The sequence below is a fragment of the Choloepus didactylus genome, chromosome 1 (genome assembly GCF_015220235.1).
Source record: "Choloepus didactylus isolate mChoDid1 chromosome 1, mChoDid1.pri, whole genome shotgun sequence".
NCBI classification, from domain to species: Eukaryota; Metazoa; Chordata; class Mammalia; order Pilosa; family Megalonychidae; genus Choloepus; species Choloepus didactylus.
Window position 1 is genome coordinate 77,362,889 of NC_051307.1, and position 17,673 is coordinate 77,380,561.

The 17,673-nt window shown below is 39.5% G+C and overlaps 1 protein-coding gene across 1 annotated transcript in view; it reads left to right on the plus strand.

Moving 5' to 3' along the window:
- Positions 1 to 4,411: 4,411 nt before the first annotated feature.
- The window catches only part of TMPRSS7 (transmembrane serine protease 7), a 36,887-nt gene continuing 23,625 nt past the window's right edge, over positions 4,412 to 17,673 (plus strand). The window contains exons 1-7 of the mRNA XM_037835324.1: positions 4,412 to 4,524; positions 6,243 to 6,310; positions 9,147 to 9,340; positions 10,289 to 10,327; positions 11,057 to 11,285; positions 12,635 to 12,765; positions 14,741 to 14,853. Coding sequence (XP_037691252.1) covers positions 4,432 to 4,524; positions 6,243 to 6,310; positions 9,147 to 9,340; positions 10,289 to 10,327; positions 11,057 to 11,285; positions 12,635 to 12,765; positions 14,741 to 14,853 — 867 coding nt within the window. The 5' untranslated portion in view covers positions 4,412 to 4,431. The remainder of the gene's footprint in view (positions 4,525 to 6,242; positions 6,311 to 9,146; positions 9,341 to 10,288; positions 10,328 to 11,056; positions 11,286 to 12,634; positions 12,766 to 14,740; positions 14,854 to 17,673) is intronic.

Consider the following 17,673-nt stretch of genomic DNA (forward strand, 5'->3'; position numbering starts at 1 on the left):
CTCTCATACATTTTTAAAGAATTCACAGGATCTAATTTCAGAAGGTGGCGGAGAAAAAGAGGAGGGGAAACAGTTAAATAATAAATTGTTCCTCTTGCATAACTTTGCACAACAATACAGTTAAAACAATAATTTTTTTAATGTGATTCCTCTATTTCATCCTTTGGTTTATTTTTAACCATTCATTCTTTTATGATTGAGAAACCGAGTCATTAATCAGTTCAGTGGCTGGCTCAAAGCACATACACGTGGGCAATGATAAAACAAGCACATTGGATTTCTATCCTACAGTCCTGCACAAACCAGAGCAACATCATTAAATTTTCTCCCCACCAACTGGTCATGAAGCCATAATTGGGAAATCAATTTCAGTGAGAGACTTACTTATTTTCCTATTTTTAATTCTGCCTCAGCCAAGAAAGAATTAATTATAGGAGAAAAGCTACATAATACAAATATTTGAAACACACACTCACACACACACACACACACACACACACACATGCTTATGGCTTGGTACACATGGATCCACCCACATAGAATCTAAGCCTCCTAACCTTCAGGTCCTCTAGTCTACACTCCACAAAATTCAGGCTTCACTTCCATAGCATTATAATGTATAATGCAGAGCTGGGGAGTTAAGGAAAGTACTTGGAAATCATTTCACCAGGATTCATATAATTTCTGGTTTTCCTGATCTTAATTGTGTGACTTCATGCAAGTCAAATTTTTTAGACCTACATAAATAACTTGGCTGATACATTTAGACATTTTAGCACTGCTACGGCCCAAGGGGGCTTTTGCAGCTGAAGAAGATGCCAGGCACGTTCTGAGACATGAGCTTTTATTCAGGGCTTACTTACTAAGGAAATGGAAGTCAGTCACGTTGCCCTGGATTCAGGAGCTGTTCTGAATGGCAGCAGGTTCAGAGCTCAATGTGAAGACACTCCACAAAAGCAGGGGTGTCAGGGAGTGGTTTATAAAGGTTAAGACAAAGACATTCCAATGGGTATGAGAGCCTAAGCGTGGGAGCAGGGGTTTTGTGAACCCAGGGAGGGATCGATTTGTAGTCAACATGGAAGAGGGGAGGATTACAGGTTATTTTGTAGATGACAGAATCTCAGGGAGTTTCAGGGAGGAGGTAAGCTATAGATTACACTCAACGCCAGAGACCTGATCCTACAAGGAGAGTAGGTTAAACCTTAACTGACCTGGGTCACGCAAGCTGCTATGTGCAGTCTTCAAGGCCCTTGGGAAAGGCCCTGGGCTCTGGGCTCCCACAAGCACCAAATCGGGGTAGTTCCGTTTAAGCTCTAGACTAGTTCTAATGGATAATACATATACGTCTTATTTCTTTAAAGATATCCAATATCTCAGTTCAGATGGTCAGCGCTCAAGGGAAACTTCCAGGGAGACGACCTCCACGAAAACCTATTAGCAAGGCCAAATCCAAGAAGAAATCCAAGGAGAAAGCTCCCTTTTGGAACATCCAAAATAAAATCATTCTCTTCACGGTATTTTTGTTCATCCTGGCGGTCATAGCCTGGACGCTTCTGTGGCTCTACATCAGTGAGTTAAAACCTGTGTCCCTTTGGGGTTAGGGCTTGTGGTGTGAGCTCAGCATCAGCAGCTCAGGCCTAATCTGCCCCTGGGTGCTTCTGATATGATTTTTCTCTTTCCCAGACTGATACAACATTTCCAAAACTGGTGTTGAGATTTTAGGGAGAAAGAAACCAGAGTTGCCTGTTCTATTTCTCCTTCTTCCCAGAAGAGAGGAAGAGGAGGAGAGATGAGCGATAGGATGAGAAGAGCTGGGGAAAAGAGTTGAGAAGAGCTAGATAAGAGCTCAGCGCTTCTGACCAGTTGGGAAATGTGATGCATTTACAGCTTTAAGAAATGAGTGGAATGCTAAAATGTTTCATTTCCTCATTCCACCCACTGCCTGTTTCTAGGCAACCTTAAATTTCCAGCTTCCTGAGCTAGACTGTCACTGTGCTCCCTTTTATGCATGCATCATTTCTGCCCCCGGATTATGTTTTGGTCTATCTGATTGATCCTTTTGGACATGAGTCATAACTGAGCTCTTCCTTACGGGATACTTGCTCATGCAATGCAGAAACTATAACATTTGTTTACTTATACTAGGGTGTCCACTCTATAGTTTTGGGAAAATACAGGTTAATATATTTAATACACAGTATGTAGGCTCTCCAGAATATCAAAATCTGATTAGAGAGGCAAGACTTTTAGGTAAAGAATTAATGAACATTGACTTGAACTGCTCAGGTCCCTTACGAATATGCAAGTGAATCACATCGTTAAGGCATCAATGTGAAAAAAGATATGGTTCCTGCCTTCAAAGAGCCCACAGTTCAATGCTGGGGAGAAGGAATGAGTTGATTTCTTCGCTGGAGGGAGTACATTAGGATCACAAAAGAGGGGCATTCAACCAGTCCAGGGATGGAGTCCAGAGAAAGCTTCACAAACCGGTTCTTGAGAATCCACTGAACACATCTGATGAGGGCAGACAGTGTGTTGAACCTTGTGTTAGGTGTGGGGATCAGAGTGGTGAAGAAGACACTTATAGGGGAAGTAAAGTCAATGGGTAATTAAAGCAAACCCACAAAAACCACAAAACACTCACACACACAACTCCAACCCAAAATGAACCAACTTATTTCCCATTAGCTCTCTGTCTTGCCTCAACTGATCACATTTGCATTGTCCTAGCATTTATATATAAAAATTTAGAACTTCATTATGCAGAAGTGGTTTGTTGGCTATGTAAAAATGAGAGCTGGGCATTTCAGAGAGAGGGATCAATACGAGCAAAGGGAAATTGGCATGGACAAGCAAGAATTGTTCAACAAAAACACAGGTTAGTTTTGATGTGTGAAGCTTGGGAGTGGAAGGTGGTCTTGAGCAATGGGGTAGACCCCTCATGAGGGAGACTGTGGATGGTCTTGTTTGCTGGACAGAGCTAAAGAATTGGCTAAATGCAATCTGATTCAATGCCAAATTGATTTCCATCGGCCTGACTCTTGAGCACTTACTGATGTGTTAAGGATGTGACAGCTTCTAGAGAGAATTCATAGTTTTCGTTCAATTTTTAAAGAGTCAACAACAACCAAAAATCTAAGGAGCACTTCTCTGGACCAAACCTCTTGTTTTTTTTCCAGGAGGCCTAGTGAAGTAAGGTGACCCGGTTAAGTTCACGTAACAAGAAAGCACAAATCCAGCCTCTTACTCTGGGCTCTTTCCCCATCCCACCACAACTTCACTATTATGGTTGGGGCCAAAGTGACCCAGGACAGGTCATTCAAGGGAGGCTGCTTCTTATCACATAGGTTGCACCGTTTTAGTTCAGACATCATTTTTTAGCATTGCTATGTGCTGGGCATAGTACTAAAAGAATATTCTCCTCCTCTCTCCTTCTTCTCTCCTCTCTCCCTCCTCCTCCCCTCATACATTTATTGAGTTTCATAGCTGAACTGGACACTCACTATGTTAGGTGCTGAAGAAAAAAAGCATAAGCATCTGTTCTTTCCCCCGGAGAGCTCTAAAAGAGGGACAGGAGTTACGATACATTGGGGCGAGTACTCCATGATAGGGACAGGGGCCCTGGAAACCTGTGATGTGGGGCCATAAGGAGTAAAACCTTGGTAGCAAAAATGGAGGTGAAAAAGGAGAGCCTTATTCTCCCCGAGCTATTCCCATGGGTTTCAGGTGCCCTAAGGCAACTCAAATACAGCAGCATTTGCCCCTCTTGTCTGCAAAACCTCTGGCCAGTCCTGACCCAACCTGGTGGTCTCCACTGGGCAAAGTATTTGAGCAGGAGTGTCCTGACAGGGGACCAAGGGCCACACTCTGTGGCTCATCAGAAGAATGAATTCTCCATGCACTGCACAGAACTTGTGACCAGACTAGCATCCTGGTATCACCATACAAGCCATAAAGGGGATAAAAGCCATAGGAGCACACTGAAGTTCGCCTGGGCTTCTCGTCCCTCTTCTCCCCTATGCTAACTCTACCACAAAACTTGATTGCCTAAATTTCTTGCCTTCTTACCTTCCACAGACTTGGGATCCTGGCAAACTGTAAATACTCTTCTTTGCCCCTTAGCAACTCTAGGACATGCATGAAGTCAAAGAGATATCTCCTTTACTTCTTAATCTAGTAATTTTCAGAAGAGGACAGAAAGAAGAGAGTGCTCTTAGAGATATAGGTATTTATTGCTGATGGATGAGATACTATTAATTATGTCTAACTAAAAAGATCTCTAGGTGCCTAAAATAAAATCGTTTTAGGAGCCTGGTACTTACATAGATCAGATAGTGCCTTACTACCACACCAGTGGGAAAGCCTCCTAATCATCTTCTCTCACATTTTACAGGTAAGACAGAAAGCAAAGATGCCTTTTACTTTGTTGGGATGTTTCGCATCACCAACATTGAGTTTCTTCCTGAATACCGGGAGAAGGAGTCCAGGGAGTTTCTTTCAGTGGCGCAGACTGTGCAGCAAGTGGTGAGGTGACAGGGGAGTGGGGGGCTTGCGAGAGTGGAGCAAGGTGGGGGGGGGTTTCAGGTGTCATAGATGAGAAGGGCTTAGAGAAGTAAAGGGCAGGGCGGACAAAGGAAGAGGCCAGTGGGAAAGGTGAGGTTTTGTACATCTTTGCTATAAGATAAGAGTTGTATACTCGGTGGAATTGCTTGTTTATTTTTTTTCTGTCTAAAGTAAAAAGAAATGGCTCTCTGGGCTTCAGCTTTTCTCATCTGCAAAATAAAGGAATTAGATCAGGTGATCTTTTAAATGCCTCCTGGTTCTGAAGTTACATGCATTCTGATTAATTCTGTGGTCGGTAAAACATTTATTTCAACTTTGACACAGAGGTGATCTCTCCACTTTTTAACAACTTTCTTATTATAAAAGTCACATGCATGTATTGTGAAAATTTGTAAAATTCAGTAAAGTATACGAAAGAACATTAAAGTCTTTAATTTCATCACCAGAGATAGAGACCCTTCTTATTATGTACCACATAGACATAGGAGATCATGCAAAATGGCAATATTAGTAGATATTCAGTTTTATAATCTGATTTTTTCTTTGGATTGTGTGTATCTCCAATTATTTCCTTGGGTGATTTCTTAAAAGGGTAATTTCTTGGTCAAATAGAAAAATATCTATTTCTGGCTCTTGGTACATATTATGTCAGCTAGAAGGTTTCTGATAATGAATAGCCTTGACTACACAAGTGTTGACTTCAATGCTGTGACAGGCACCCTGTCGTGAAGAATTAGGAAGGAGTAGGTGTTGTGGGAGAGAAGAAAAGAAGTCAAAAACAAAGGCGGTCATGGTAGCTTTTAGTTGTTGAATGCCTGCTACGTATCTGGTATGTTGATGAACCCTCTACCTGCATATTCTCCACTGTTCCCCAAGGAGGTAGGTATTTTTATCACCATGTTAAGGATGAAAAACAACAATGGAGGCTCAGCAGGTTAAAGTAACTTGTTCTGTGTTGCATAGTGAATTCAAACTCCATAGCTCGTATTTTTTTTCACTATGCTATATTATTTCCAAGGTCCCCACCCTGCTCCTCTATTCAATTAGGTGAATAGTTTTGCAGCTCTGTAGGAAGGGGAATTCAAAAAGAGAAAAAAATTTGGGAGAAGAGAGGGAATTTTGTTTTAGAAATGCTGAGCCAGGGCCAAGAAGGTAAGTCGATTGCAATAGTTCTCCTCTGAGATCAACTTATGGAGTTTAAGAAGTTCTAGGTGCTTCCACAGAGACAGCAGAGCTCAGAGGGGGGTGGTAGACCTAGCTGTGGGTACCATCCGCCCTCTAGTGGTGAACTGAGAAATGTTCCTTAAGAATAAAAGTAGTTACCGCTGATACTATGAAAATGGACTTCAGGGACTTTGATTTATTAATTGTGTAGAAAATTAACATTTGAAGTGGGAAGAATGCATACATTAGGTTTGATCAGAGCATTTAAAGAGAGCAATAAATGAATGAGGGTAACTAGTTATTCTTCACAGAAAGCAGAATAACCCAAGGCTTCTGCAGGAAGCAAGACTATTTGAATTCAAGAAATAAAGTCTGGGCTTGCAGTTAGAGAGCATTTGTTTGAGCCTTGTCTTGTCTCCTTGGTAGTTGTCAGAGCTTGGACCTACAGCATGCCAGGTACTGTGAGAGGAAGCCAAGTTTGAAAGACTCTAGACACCTCAATTCTTCTTTTTCAGGTAAACCTGGTTTATAAAACATCTGCCTTCTCCAAATCTTACAAGCAGTCTGTCGTTGCAGACATCAGGTAATATATGCCTCCGGCTTTGCCTTTTCTACTTTCACTGCTGTAAATTTCTCTCAAGGCTGTGGAAGGGCTGAGATCCCACCATTCTGGAGTAACTTCCTGGAGGTGGTTATGGGTTAAAGACCTATTAGAACAATCAGTGTCCCAAATCTCAGGCCTGTTATCACTATGAGTTTCTTTTCTAAATTCAGTTTTATTGAGATATCTTCACATACCATATAATCATCCATGGTGTACAATCAACCGTTCACAGTACCATCATATAGTTATGCATTCATCACTCTAATCTATTTTTGAACGTTTTCCTTACACCAGAAAGAATCAGAATAAGAGTGAAAAATAAAAGTAAAAAAGAACACCCAAATCACCCCCCCCATCCCACCCTATTTTTCATTTAGTTTTTGTCCCCATTTTTCTACTCATCCATGCATACACTGGATAAAGGGAGTGTGATCCACAAGGTTTTCAAGATCACACTGTCACCCCTTGTAATCCACATTGTTATACAATCACCTTCAAGAGTCAAGGCTACTGGGTTGGAGTTTGACAGTCTCAGGTATTTACTTCTAGCTATTCCAATACATTAAAACCTAAAGAGAGCTATTTATATAGTGTGTAAAAATGTCCACCAGAGTGACCTCTCCACTCCATTTGAAATCTCTCAGTCACTGAGGCTTTATTTTGTTCCATTTTGCATCTCCCTTTTCATCAAGAAGATGCTCTCAATCCCATGATGTCAGGTCCAGACTCATCTCTGGGAGTCATATCCTGCGTTGCCAGGGAGATTTACACCCCTGGGAGTTGGGTCCCACATAGCGGGGAGGGCAGTGAGTTCACCTGCCAACATGGTTTAGCTAGAGAGAGAAGGCCACATCTGAGCAACAAAGTGGTACTCAGGGGGAGACACTTATGCACAGTTATAAGCAGGTTTAGCCTCTCCTTTGCAGTAACAAGCTTAATAAGGGCAGGCCCCAAGATAGAAGGCTTGGCACACCAAGCTGTCAGTCTTCAATGTTTGTGAGAACATCAGCAGCAATCCAGGTGAGGAAGTCCAACACTTCCGCATCCTCCCCCAGCTCCTCAGAGAGGCCCTGCATATATATTTTTATTCTCTGCCCAAATTACTTTGGGATGTGTTGCTATTTCACTCTAACCTTTACAGACCTCCCATCTATCACTTCCTATTCAAAGTTCCATGTAATTGTGGTGTTTGAACAAACTGAGTATAGAAGTTATATTGTTTAGAAAATATAGATCCTACACCAAATAAACATCTCTTCCCTTGGTGTCACATGGAAGTTGAAGTTTTAACACACAGTCAGTTTTAACCTTTACACTTTGGCCCAATTTGCCCTATTCTTAACCAGATCTGCTTCATTCATATCTCTGATTGAAGTCTGGGCTCTTTTTCAGCTTTTTTTTTTTAACAGTTGCTGCTGTATGTGTTAATACTGACATTCATATCTGCAGAGCTCTAGCTCTGAGTTTCAGGTGTCACGCAGATACGCAATGTTCCAGAGACCAATCAGGTTATACACCAAGGAATCAACATCTCAGAATTTGGAGATAGCCATTACAATTCAGGAATAGATTTGACTGCTGTAAGAGCTTACAATTTGGGGCCATTACAATGATCATTTCTTTCCCTGTTAGGCTCTAAGATTCAATTCTGAGATTACACATTGTCGTTAGTCCATATTGGTGAGGCATTATAGTGTTTGCCTTTGTTTTTGGTGTACTTCACTGAGAATGCTGTCTACAGGATCCATTCACCTCGTTGCATGTCTTACAACTTCACTTCTCATAGTTGCTCAATATTCCATTGTATGCATACACCACAGTTCACCATTCTGTTCCTCAGTCAGTATAACTATGAGTTTTTGCTTGTCATCTACCAAATCTCTGCCTTCTCTCTGAAGCTGGAATCCTGGACCCCTGTATCAGTGCCACTGGGCAAAATGACCTTCAAATATGGCTACTATCTTGGGTGGGTGGGGGCAAACAAAGCATAGTCCAATATTTTTCAAAATATGTTCAGTGAAAAACTAGTCATTAGAGGTCTTCTAGGGGAGAAAAAGGATCTCAAGGCCAAGTAATTTTTAGGAAAGACTATGCCCTGTGTACTATATCCTCCCCCACATAAATCTGCAGAGATTCACAGTCCCTTTTGGAATATTAAAGGCACTGAGAAGTCTTAGAGTAAAGCAACTTGCTTATCTTCTTTAACCTTCTATTTCCCAAGTTATTTATTACAAAACATAATCTTTTGTTTCTTTCATAAAGCTTAGCAGTATCTGTGGGGTTAGGAGCTCAGGCTTGTGGACCAAATTGAAAACCAAAATGGGCTAAATTCTGGATCTGCTACTAGCTATGTGATTTTTAGTTGTTTGGCCTTGATTTCCTCATCTGTAAAACTGGAATAATAACAAGACCTTCCTAATAGGATTAAATGGGATAAAGCAGATTTAAAATGGTTTGTGAACCTGGTGAAGTATTAACAATTGCTGTTTGCAAAGGCAGTGAATACTGACTGTTAACCATAGAAATAGTATATTCTCAAAGAAGATGCAACTAGAGAGTAAGAGATCTAGATTTGAATCCCACATAATAATCAGAATATACACAATATGATGCTTTCTCTTATCAACCCCCTTAAGAGGAACCAATGACTTCTTAAAACAGGGAGTTAAGTCCAATAAAAGGATTTGTTCACTGGCCTTGCCTTGAATTTGGCAATAGGGTCACTGTCTTCCTGTGGAAGTCTGCTTTCTTAAAGGTATCCCTAAGTCTCTCTCTCTCTCTCTCTCTCTCTCTCTTTTTTTTTTTTTCACTATAGCAGCAACAACAAAGGTGGTCTCCTTGTCCACTTTTGGATTGTGTTTGTCATGCCACATGCCAAGGGCCATATCTTCTGTGAGGACTGTGTGGCAGCCATCTTGAAAGACTCCATCCAGACGAGCATTGTAAACCGGACTTCTGTGGGCACCTTGCAGGGTCTGGCTGTGGACATGGACTCTGTGGTACTAAATGGTGATTGTTGGGTGATTCTCCTTTAAGCTTTCCTTCCTGCAGCACCTGATATTTGCCATTGTCAATGTTGTATTCTCTTCCACAATTCCAGTGGAACAGGATTAATTGAAGACATTGGAGCCTCATTGGTAAATGAAATTGCTTAGTGTTATATACAGTGATTGAACAATAGATCTGGGACCTAAACATATATTAAATTGAATTTATTAAAGGCTACCCCTCCCTAAATTTTTCTGGCTTCATCATTTTCAAGCTAGTCTTCGAGGAACAAAGAAAGAAGGATGTATCCTAGAGAAGGAAGAATTTTGCTGAGGTTTATCTTGTCTCTTCCTCTACCAGACAGAATTGCACATATATTATGTAGTGTTACCCAATGCTTCAAAATGGCCTGCCCCATAACTCGATCAAAATGCAAATCTCATTATTTGTCTTGACCGTGAACTGGTTTAATTATTATATAACCCCAAATATGCAGCTTTCCTATCCCCTTCTGATTTAAATTATACATGAAGTAAGCATATAGTAGGTGGTTGATAAATAGTTGTCAAATGAATGAATGAAAAATTTCTAGTGGAAAATTTTGCGCTACGTTTGCCTTTCAGGCAGAAGACTAATTATTATATTTATTTGGTTACTTATTTTCCTTCAAAATTTTTTAAAAACTTGATATTGTGGATGATTTCAAACATAAAAAAAGTAGAGAGAATAATATAATGAATTCCCATATACCCATTACTCAGCTTCAACAACTATCGCCTAATGGCCATTATAGTTGATCTCTAATCCCTAAACAACTTGCCCCAGCCCCACTGGATTATTTTAAAACAAATCCCGGACACATTTGATTGTTTTTAAAGAAGGACTGAAAATAATTTTCACTAAGTAAGATTCTAACAAAGTGAGATTCTGGTACTAACAAACACTTTTCTACTTGTTTTTATAATGCAGCTGGGCTTCGGTCAGATTATTCCTCAGCCATAGGATCTGGTAAATTATTTCATGTTCTTTCCCCAAAATTGTTACCTTTTTTGACTATGGTTGTCCTTTTTAAATTATTGTGTTTGTTAGTGCTCTTTCAGTTACAAGTGATAGAAATACACCCAAACTGGCTTAAGCACAGAAGAAAACTTGAGTGGCTCATGTACCTGGGACATACATGGAGCAGTGTGGCTTCAGGCATGGTTGGGTCCAGAGCCTAAAATAAAATCTCATTGGGACACTGCACCTCTGCTTTCCTTTGTTGTGGCTTCATAATTAAGTGTGTTCTTCTAATGTGGTAGCAAAAAAAGTCACCAGCAGAGTCACCAGCAGGTCTAAGCTTATAATTTATCAGTTTAGCAACTATGATTAAACTATGGAGAAAAACACACACTTATTTCAGCCATTTATGTGATTTAGAAATCTTGGGGCTGACCCTCATTGTCCCAGATTGGGTGACATGCCCATTCCTGAACCAAATTCTGTGACTCCGATTGGCCAGTCCGGGTCATGTGCCCACCCGTAGAACTATAGGTGAGTTTAGCCCCAACCAAACCATACAGACAGAGTAGCAATAGTTTCTTGCAGGAGAATCTGGGTGCTGCTACCAGAAGAGGGCAGACAGGACTCTAGACTGATAAAGACAGTGGATGTCTTCTGCATGACCTCTATTTCTCTTTCCTCTTCTATAAAAACTTCTACAAGAGTTATTCTTAAAAAAAAGCACTGTCTCCACAGACAAAGGCTGCTCTCAGGACTTCTATGCAGATCACCCATCTCTTCGCTACCCCCTGGAGATTTATGCAACTTCCGGGAGGTTGATGTGCCACTTCAAACTGGTGGCCATAGTGGGCTATCTGATTCGTCTCTCAATTGAGTCCATCCAGATTGAAGCAGACAACTGTGTCACTGACTCCCTCGCCATTTATGACTCCCTTTTGCCAGTCAGGAGCACCATCTTGTTCAGGTATTATGCAGGCACTCCTGTGGGTGAAAGATTTTTGCAAAGTCTCTATTTTGCAACATCTGGATTTACCTTGGATTTCTTTTCTTCTTTCCTCCCTTATTTACTTCTACTTTCTCTCCATTCCTCCTTCCCTCCCCCCCTTTTTCCTTCCTTTCTTTCTCTTTTACAATTTCTGTGTACACCCATGACCCCTGCTTTATTTAGTACCCCTTGCATTGGCCAGAACCTATCAGACTCAATGTTAGTTTTTCACTTGTAGCAGATGAGACTCTCAAAATCAGTGAAGCAAGCACTTCAGCCAATGTTTCTGAAATATAGCATATTTTGTTTGCTTTTATTTTCATTGCAATCACTATGAAACCTACTGCTTCAATAGAATGAAAGAACATTCTATGATAATGATTGCAGAGCATTAGTAAAGCATGTGAAAAATATTTCTTTCTTGTTAGAAAGATAACATTATTCATTGCAGAAAATGTGGTCAGAGAGAAAGCAGTATCAATTAGTTCAACGTCCATTACCCAGAACAAATGTGTTGTTACATTTTTTGCATAAATCCTTTCATTCATATATATGTAATTACACATACACACTCATACTTATCTAATATTTTTACTTAAACCTAGTAGACATCTTTTTATAGGTGCATAATATTTTGATCACCTAATACTGATAGAATTTAAGACTTTCCTATTTATTATTCACTGTGCTACACAGTTACATGATATATCTATTTTTAATAGTGTTTTATGCATGTGTATATATAGTTACATTTTGGTGATGGATACACCTGGTATACAAGGATATGAAATGAAAAGTAAGATCATTTCTGACTCCCAATTCCTCAACCTCTATTATGAGTTCTTTTTCATCCTTCCAGATATATTTAGTTATGAAGAATATATTATGAAGTATATACTATTATTATTATCACCATTTCATAGAAGACAAAAACTGGAACTTACCAAGATTTAGTTCCTTGATTGCCAGTGCCTATCATTCAGTTAAGTGATGGAGCTGAGTCTTGAACTCAGTTTTCCTGAGTCCAGAGCCCATGACCTTAGCCATTCAACACCCCACTTTTATGTCTGCTTGCTCTAAAAGAGGATCCAGTAACAGCCAGTCAGGAAAACTCTTTGGTGACAGTTACTGAACAAAACTTTCTGTACCTCTCTCAGCTCCCTTCTATCTGTCATGTCCCGTGCCCAGTATTTGATGAGGGTCTGAATGGTAGAGTCTGATTCACAACTGTAAATGGTCCAGAAAATGTATGGAGTTAGTGTTGGATTGAGGCCTACTCCCCAAATAACCTATTATTAATGTAATTTTGTCCTGTTATCTGGTTTCAGAATTTGTGAACCCACAAGAACATTAATGTCATTTGTTTCTACAAATAATCTCATGTTGGTGACATTTCAATCTCCTCATATACGGAGGCTATCAGGAATCCGGGCATATTTCGAGGTCATTCCAGAACAAAGTAAGTCTGCCCAGCTAAAAAAGAGCCACCTTTGGAAATACTTGTTATGACACTTTAGTCTCATCTTTCCTGATGTGTAACACTAATTGTATTAGTCGAGGACTCTGAGAAGGGTCCAGTCAGAAGAGAGATCATATTAATGATTTTAGCAGAGAAAATGTAACGTAAAGCACTGTTAAATCAGCATAAAGTTGTTAACTAGGTAACTCAAAAGGGCAGAAAGGGAACTGTAAGGTATCATGAATGTAACAAATATAGGAAGCAGCTATTACCCCTAAGGCTGGGAATAAAGGAAAGAGGCTGGGATTATTAAAATTTAGAGCTTGGAGAAAGGGCTCTATGGAGTGCAACCGAGATCTCTGAAGAGGAATTGCTGCTCTGCTGGTGCTGGCGTCTGCGTTTGAGGCGAGTATTCATGCACTTGGGACCAAGACCGGGAGGAGGGGCTGCAGACAGCCAAGGCTGTTATCTTCGAGGGCGATGCAATGAAGAGGAAGTTGGAAAAACTGCTAACAGGATTCAGCCCTGTCATAGGAAAGAAGTGCCTCTGCAGGGTGAAGTGGTGTGACAGTCACAGGGATAGGAAACAGACAGGCAGCCCTCTTCTCCTCCTCCAGCCTTCTCGTTTCCCTTTAGCGCCTCCTACTGGCAGAGCCCAACAGGAAGCCAGGTGACCAAGGAGAAATGTGGTTTGCAGAGTCCCAGGCTCAGCACCACAGAGCACAGAAAGGTGGGCTTGGAGCAGACAGCCTCCAATAGCTGGCACCCCAGACTGTCTTCCATGAGTTCTTATTTACAGTAATGCATGCAAGTGCTGTCCTAGAAAGGGCTATACAACTTGATGAAGCACATCAATCTTTGCAGCTGTGTTTTTCAAATGTTTTCTGTAATATGGTAAAAGTGAGGAAAACCCAGAGGTTTTAATGGCTTTTTCTAGGTCAGACAGCAAGTGAAAGGACTTTACCTTCATTCTTTTCTTTTTGACTTGCCTTGATGAAGTAAAACAAAACAAAACAAAACAAAATGGACCATCATTGAAACTCTGGTCTTTTTGTAATATTTTTTGCCTTGCAAGTGGTCAGGTCTTACAGATCATGTCTTGGCAACTTCTTTGTGAACTTCAGAAAAGTCAAAGGGTTCAGAATGGGAGATGGGAGCGAGGAGTGAAGAGGAGTTGGCTTACATAGGGCATCATAGCTGTAGATGCAGCTGCATTTTAGGGCAGTGGCATATTTTGGTAGGTTTCCTTCTTGAGATTATCAGAAAACCAATGAAAAATGGTTTGTTTTATTGAACAAAATTAATTGAACTAGATATTTGAGATGCTGCTGTGTAGTAAATCATCTCTAACTCAACAGTTTCAAAATAGGAGTATCTCAGAAATATTGTAGTGGAATTCATCTAGTCATTCAAGAAATATTCTTTGAGCATCTACCATTTGCAAAGAATGATTCCTCATGGTGGGAAAATAGCAGTAAACAAAACAGGCAAAAAGAAATACTCCCAAGGAGCTTACAGTCTAACAGAATGATGGCCATGTCAGGAGGATCACACATCTAGAGTGTCTTATTGAAATAGAAAAATATACCTTATATATTGGGTACATTTCTTCAACAATTTAACCATATATATATATATATATATATATATATACACTTATTTGAACAAAATGAGCTTAGTACTTTTAAAATTTAAACTACTCTTTTGAAGAAAATAATAGCATTCCATAGACGTATAGCTAAAACATTTTATTTGAAAACAAATTTAGAATTTGAGAACATCTATTTAGGTATACACCTATAGGTTGCTATTTCTCTCCTATAAAGACAATTTGTTTGGAGCTTTTTTTTTAAAAAAAAAAAGTAAGCTTGTTCATCAAGGAAGTGTGCATTTATAATAGAAGTAATATATGAAGTGTATTTCCCTTAATCTCACAACTGTGAATCATTGCGTGTTACTGGATACTTTTTTTCAGAGTGTGAAAACACAGTGCTGGTCAAAGAAATCACTGGCTTTGAAGGAAAAATTTCAAGTCCATATTACCCAAGCTATTATCCTCCAAAATGCAAGTGTACCTGGAAATTTCAGGTAGCTTAGTTTTACCTATATCTCAGAAAAATATTGTTATCCTGTTTTGATAGCAATCTATTCTTTTAATTTAATTACCCTTGTTTTTTAATTGCAAAAGAATATTAGCTAATATCACAAAATTTAAATTTTATTGAAATATAGTATTTAGAACATGAAAATTCCTTGTAATTTCAACCCTCTCCCCACAAATTAACTGCTTTATCAGACGGGCTCATTTTTCCAATCCGTTATTTTGCTTGTTTGTTTGTATTAAAAATGTAGAGACATTGTTGTGGGAATAAAACAATATGTAATATTATGATAGGTCTCATTCATCAATTTTTATTTAGTTCATCATCAGCATATATATGTTGTATAAGCAAAATGAAGTGCTGATTTATATGAAATACATCTTCCTCTGGTGTTAGATAGGGCATTCCTGCCATTTTTTAAAATCGTAGAATGTAAACTTTTTTTTTTGTTTTCTTTCTATAACATGATATAGAGATAGGGCAGGGTGTCACCTTTGCTTTTTTAGCATGTCCAGTTATTATGTGGCACAGCATTTAGGTGTATGTAGGAAGCAGTGTAGTGTTTGCATTCATTCAACATGTGATTACTGAATGCCTGCTATATGCCCGGCACTATTCTAGATACTAGGGATCCATGAAATGAGAAACAACAAAACGAAACAAAAAATCCCTGCTCTCTTGGAACTTACCTTCCTGTAGGGGCAGATGATAAAAATATAAAATATATGTAGTATGTTTCATGGTGATACAATGCTACGGTGAGAAATAAAGCAGGGGAAAGGATTAGGGGGGTGAAGGGTAGGTAGCTGATGGAGGGTAGGAAGTTGTGGATTTGCTATTGTTATTTTAGGTAGAGTGGTTAGGGAAGTCCTCACTGACAAGGGGGAGTTTGCACAGAAACCTGAGGGAACTCACCTTGTGAATTCCTGGGCTAAGAGTTGCAGACAAAAGTAAAAAGCTAAGGCAAAGGCCCTGGGCAGGTGCATGCTTGCTGCATACAGGATTATTTGTGCAGTCATAACACGAATATTTTTAGTGGTTTCATTATTATACCCAAATTTGTAGTTGGTGTTGAAGTTCTGATCATATACAACTTTAAATAATCCTTTTATCATTATCATAAATATTTCCATAGTAATTAAAAGATAAAGGGGCTGCACTCTTGCTAACTGCCGGCTTCTTAAGGTGTCAAGGCAGCAGAAGCTTAGGGCCTCAGGTGACGCGGGTGTTGGAGTTGTGTCTAGGGATTGGGGAAAGTAAGAGGGGGAAGACAAGATGAAAGGAGAAGTCGGGAAGGAAAAGAAACGACATCCAATCTTGCCCTTTTCAATCTCTCCAAAAAGCAGATGGATCCTCTTGGGTTACAATGATATCTAGAATAAGAAAGGCCCAATTCCCAAAAACTGTGTCAAATGTTTGAAATTCCTTTGAGTTAAAAAAAAAAGTTGATTCCTTGATAACCCATCAAGATTTAAAATGAAAATCCCTAAACTTTGGGATTGAGTTTTAGTGAGGGGGTAAATAAGAATATTGGATTACTTTCTGTTTCGCTAGGGGCTGAAGGTTAGAAATGCTGAAGAGAAGCAGCCCTGTAAGGAAGAGGGCACGTCCCTGGGGGAAGCAGGGGGTGGGAAAGGGGAGACAGGAAACTTGACACCATTTCCCAGAGGTCTAGGTTCATCCCCAGTGCAGAGGTTAAATGAAACTGCTCCTTTCTCAGGGGCTTTCAGCAGCCACCTAGAGCACCGGGAGAGCCTGTTTCTGCAAATGGAAATCAGTGTGAAAACGTCATTGGTCACCTGTAAAATAGCTTTGAATTTATTAAAAACAACTAAGAGCCAGATGATTTAGGTAGCTGGATAAGGCCTTTGTTAAACCAAAGTTGGTTTCTATCAGCCTCAATCCTTCTTAGTTCCTGGTACCCTTTTCAAATTTTCCAGAGAGCAATCAACCCTCTTTGCAAACTCACTTTCAGCTGAATTGTTTTTGTTTGTTTATGTTTTTACTATTTTTTATTGTACTAAGTAAATATATATATATACATACAACACATAATATTTGCCATTTTAGCTATTTTTAAGTGTATAATTTAGTGATATTGATTAAATTCACAATATGGTGCAACCGTCACCACCCTCTTATCAAAAATTTGTATCACTCTAAACAGAGACTCTGTACCCATTAAATAATAACTCCCCATTCGTCCCTCTGTCCTCCTGCCCAGATTCTGGTACCTCTAATCTACTTTCTGTCTCCATGAATTTGCCTGTTTTAGATACTTCTTATAAGTGGAATCATAAAATATTTGTCCTTTTGTGTCTGGTTTATTTCAGTTTTTTTTAGCATAAAGTTTTCAAGGTCCATCCGGGTTGTAGCATGGTTCAGTACTTCCTTCCTTTTTATGAATAATATTCCCTTGTATGGATATATCACATTTCATTTATCCATTCACCTGTTGATGGACACATACCTTGCTTCCATCCTTCTGCTGTTGTGAATAATGCTTCTATGAGTGTTGGCATCACACATCTGTTTGTGTCTCTGTTTTCAATTCTGCTGGATTATGTACCTAGGAGTGGAATTTCTGGGTCACATGGTAATTCTATTTTTAATTTTTTTAGAAACTGTCAAAATGTTCTCCACTGCAGCTCACCTTAGTTTTTAAGGTCTTATTATTTATCTGAGACAGATTAACTCTAGCTTGAGCTAAAAGTCCATCTGTTTCTTCTCTCAAGTTCTCCTTACTCAATAAATGTGCACTGAACATCTATTAGGTGTCAGGCACCACACAGAAACCCTTAGTAGC